At 51.5% G+C, this 2,730-nt stretch overlaps 1 protein-coding gene across 1 annotated transcript in view; it reads right to left on the minus strand.

The window, feature by feature from the left end:
* Window positions 1-694: 694 nt before the first annotated feature.
* Zfp3 (ZFP3 zinc finger protein) overlaps window positions 695-2,730 on the minus strand; it is a 9,589-nt gene continuing 7,553 nt past the window's right edge. Inside the window, 2 exon segments of the mRNA XM_005372444.2 lie at window positions 695-1,166; window positions 1,168-2,383. Coding sequence (XP_005372501.2) covers window positions 770-1,166; window positions 1,168-2,375 — 1,605 coding nt within the window. The 5' untranslated portion in view covers window positions 2,376-2,383 and the 3' untranslated portion in view covers window positions 695-769.

The following is a 2,730-nucleotide window of genomic DNA, read 5'->3' on the forward strand; positions in this document are numbered from 1 at the left end:
CAGCTGGTGGACGTGAGAGCTATCACATCTACAGCTGTTACCCAGAGCCCCCAGCTGGTGGACGTGAGCGCTGTCACACCTACAGCCGTTACCCAGAGCCCCCAGCTGGTGGATGTGAGAGCTCAGATGTCGGGAAGGCCAGGCCTGATTCTTCAAGTTATCCGGCTCACCACCACGGCCTGGTGCCCGGCAGAGAAAAGCCACCCCACCCTGTTCACTGCTTCCTGACAGGGTGGCAGCAGCAGGAGGAGCTGCCGCTGAGCCTCTCCTGCCCATGCTCAGCAGCCGGCTTCAGCTGTCTCTCTCGGGTTCTTCCTCCAGGTGTTCAGGCTTCCACTCCATCCTGTAAATGGTTTCCTTCTCGTGGAAGCCTCTTAGATAAGTAAGGAGCCTAGCAGATGTGAAAAGACGCAGCTTCCTGCTTTCTCATTAACGTCGCCGTGTTCAAGGGAACTTGATAACACGACTGGAAGATTTTAAGGCCTGGGGCGGGGGGAGCTTACTAAGGTACCCAAGGCTACGCAGTGAACTGGAGAGTAGTTCACGATTTTCTAACATCGCAGAAGACAGTGAGTCAACTCTGAAGTTCGTAGCAGTGAATCCTGTCCCCACTTTCACAAAGAACAACAATTCAGACACAGGAGCAGACCTCTGTGGGGAGGGAAAGAAGGAAGGAAAGAAGGACAGAGGAGAATTAAGGCCTGAAACAACTTTTATGATTTAATTCAGAACACAGACTTCTTAATAAATAGTTCATGAAACTGCTCCATCACTTCCGCCAGCTACCACAAGGCTCAGGGCATGGGCAGGGGAGGGCCTGTCCTTGCATGTGACCCAAGGACTGGGGGACAGAGTGTGAAGGAACGAAGAGCCTGCTTCGGCCTTTCCCCACAGTCCTGGCCCGCAGGTCACTCGACGCAGTGGACGCTCTGGTGTCGGAGGAGGTGGGAGCTCCGACTGAAGGTCCTCTGGCACTCCTGACACTCGTACAGCTTCTCTGGTGGCTGGTGAACGGCGAGTGCTGGCTGAAGGTCTTCGCACACTCCCGGCACTCATAAGGCTTCTCTCCACCGTGAATCTTCTGGTGAAGCAGCAGCTCCGAGTTATCCCAAAAGGTCCTTGCACACGCGTGACACTGGTGGGGTTTCTCCCCAGTGTGTTCTCTGGTGGACGACTAGGTGAGAGGTCCGCCTGAAAGCCTTGCCACACTCAAAGCATTCAAAGGGTTTCTCTCCAGTGTGAATCCTCTCATGTCTGAGAAGTTCTGAGTTACCCCGGAAGGCCTTCCCACACTCCTTGCAGACATAGGGCTTCTCCCCCGTATGAATTCTAACATGCCGGATGATCTCTGAGTTCTGCCCGAAAGTCTTCCCACATTCGCTGCACTCGTAGGGCTTGTCCCCCGTATGGATTCTCTGATGACGGATGAGCTCAGAGCTCTGACCAAAGCCCTTCCCACATTCGGTACACAGATAGGGCTTTTCTCCAGTATGGATTTTCTGGTGTCGGATGAGGCCCGAGCTGTGCTTGAAGGCTTTGCCACACTCGTTGCACTCATGGTACCTCTCTTCGGTGTGAATCCTCTGGTGCTGGATAAGCTGGGAGCTGACCCTGAAGGTCTTCCCACACTCATTGCATTCGTACGGTTTCTCTCCAGTGTGGATTCTCTGGTGCAGGATAAGGGCTGAATTCTGGCTGAAGGCTTTCCCACATTCTTCACACTTATAAGGCCTTTCTCCTGTGTGGATTCGATGATGGTGGATAAGGTGTGAGCTCTGAATGAAGGCTTTCCCACACTCGTTACAAGCAAAGGGCTTCTCTCCAGCATGAATTCTCAGGTGCCTTCGAAGGCTGGAGTTGGTTCCAAATGTCTTTCCACACTCTTTGCACTCAAAGGGTTTCTCTCCACTGTGAACTCGCATATGCTGGATGAGATGCGAGTTCTGGTTAAAAGCTTTTCCACATTCTTTACACGTGTGAGGCTTTTCTCCCCCAGAAGTCCTCTGTGCTTGATGAAGCTGTACCTTCTCCACGAAGCTCTGGGCAGAAGTAGCAAACACACTAACCCTCTCTGCTGGAGGATCCCCATGGCAGAGCACCACACTTGGGTCAGGACTGTGGCCGCTGTCACTCCCACTACTACCCTGCTCTTGCTCACCTAAGGATGACATCTTGAAGATAACTAACCCTGATGCAAAGTCTCTCCCCTGAGGAGACTTTCTCAGATGTCCCTTTAATACATCTTTTTCATTTGCTGCTCCAAACCCATGACCTTGGTAAACCTCCTGTGAAAGCTTTTCCAACACTGGCCCATGTGGCTTGGATTCTTCAGAAATTTCTTCCTTGGGAAGCTCCTTCTTTTTCTCAGTCCCCATATCAGAGCCTGCAATGAGAGGGTGAGCGTGTGAAGCTGTGCCCTATTTAAATGACACCACATGGTGGACATGCTAAACAACATGACCGTAGAAAGTAAGAAAAACCGTCTGCGGCAGAGTGCGAAAGTCAGAAAAGAGACCGGATGGTAAAGAGAAACTGACAAAAGCTGTATGACACTAACAGTGAGTTAGGAGAACTCAGAAGCTGTATGATGCTGAGTTAGGGGAACTCAAAAGTTGTATGACGCTAACAGTGAGTTAGGGAGAACTCAGAAGCTGTATGACGCTAACAGTGAATTAGGGAGAACTCAGAAGCTGTATGACGCTGACAGTGAATCAGGGAGAACTCAGAAGC

This window comes from Microtus ochrogaster, chromosome 7 (genome assembly GCF_000317375.1).
Source record: "Microtus ochrogaster isolate Prairie Vole_2 chromosome 7, MicOch1.0, whole genome shotgun sequence".
In the NCBI taxonomy this organism is placed as follows: Eukaryota; Metazoa; Chordata; class Mammalia; order Rodentia; family Cricetidae; genus Microtus; species Microtus ochrogaster.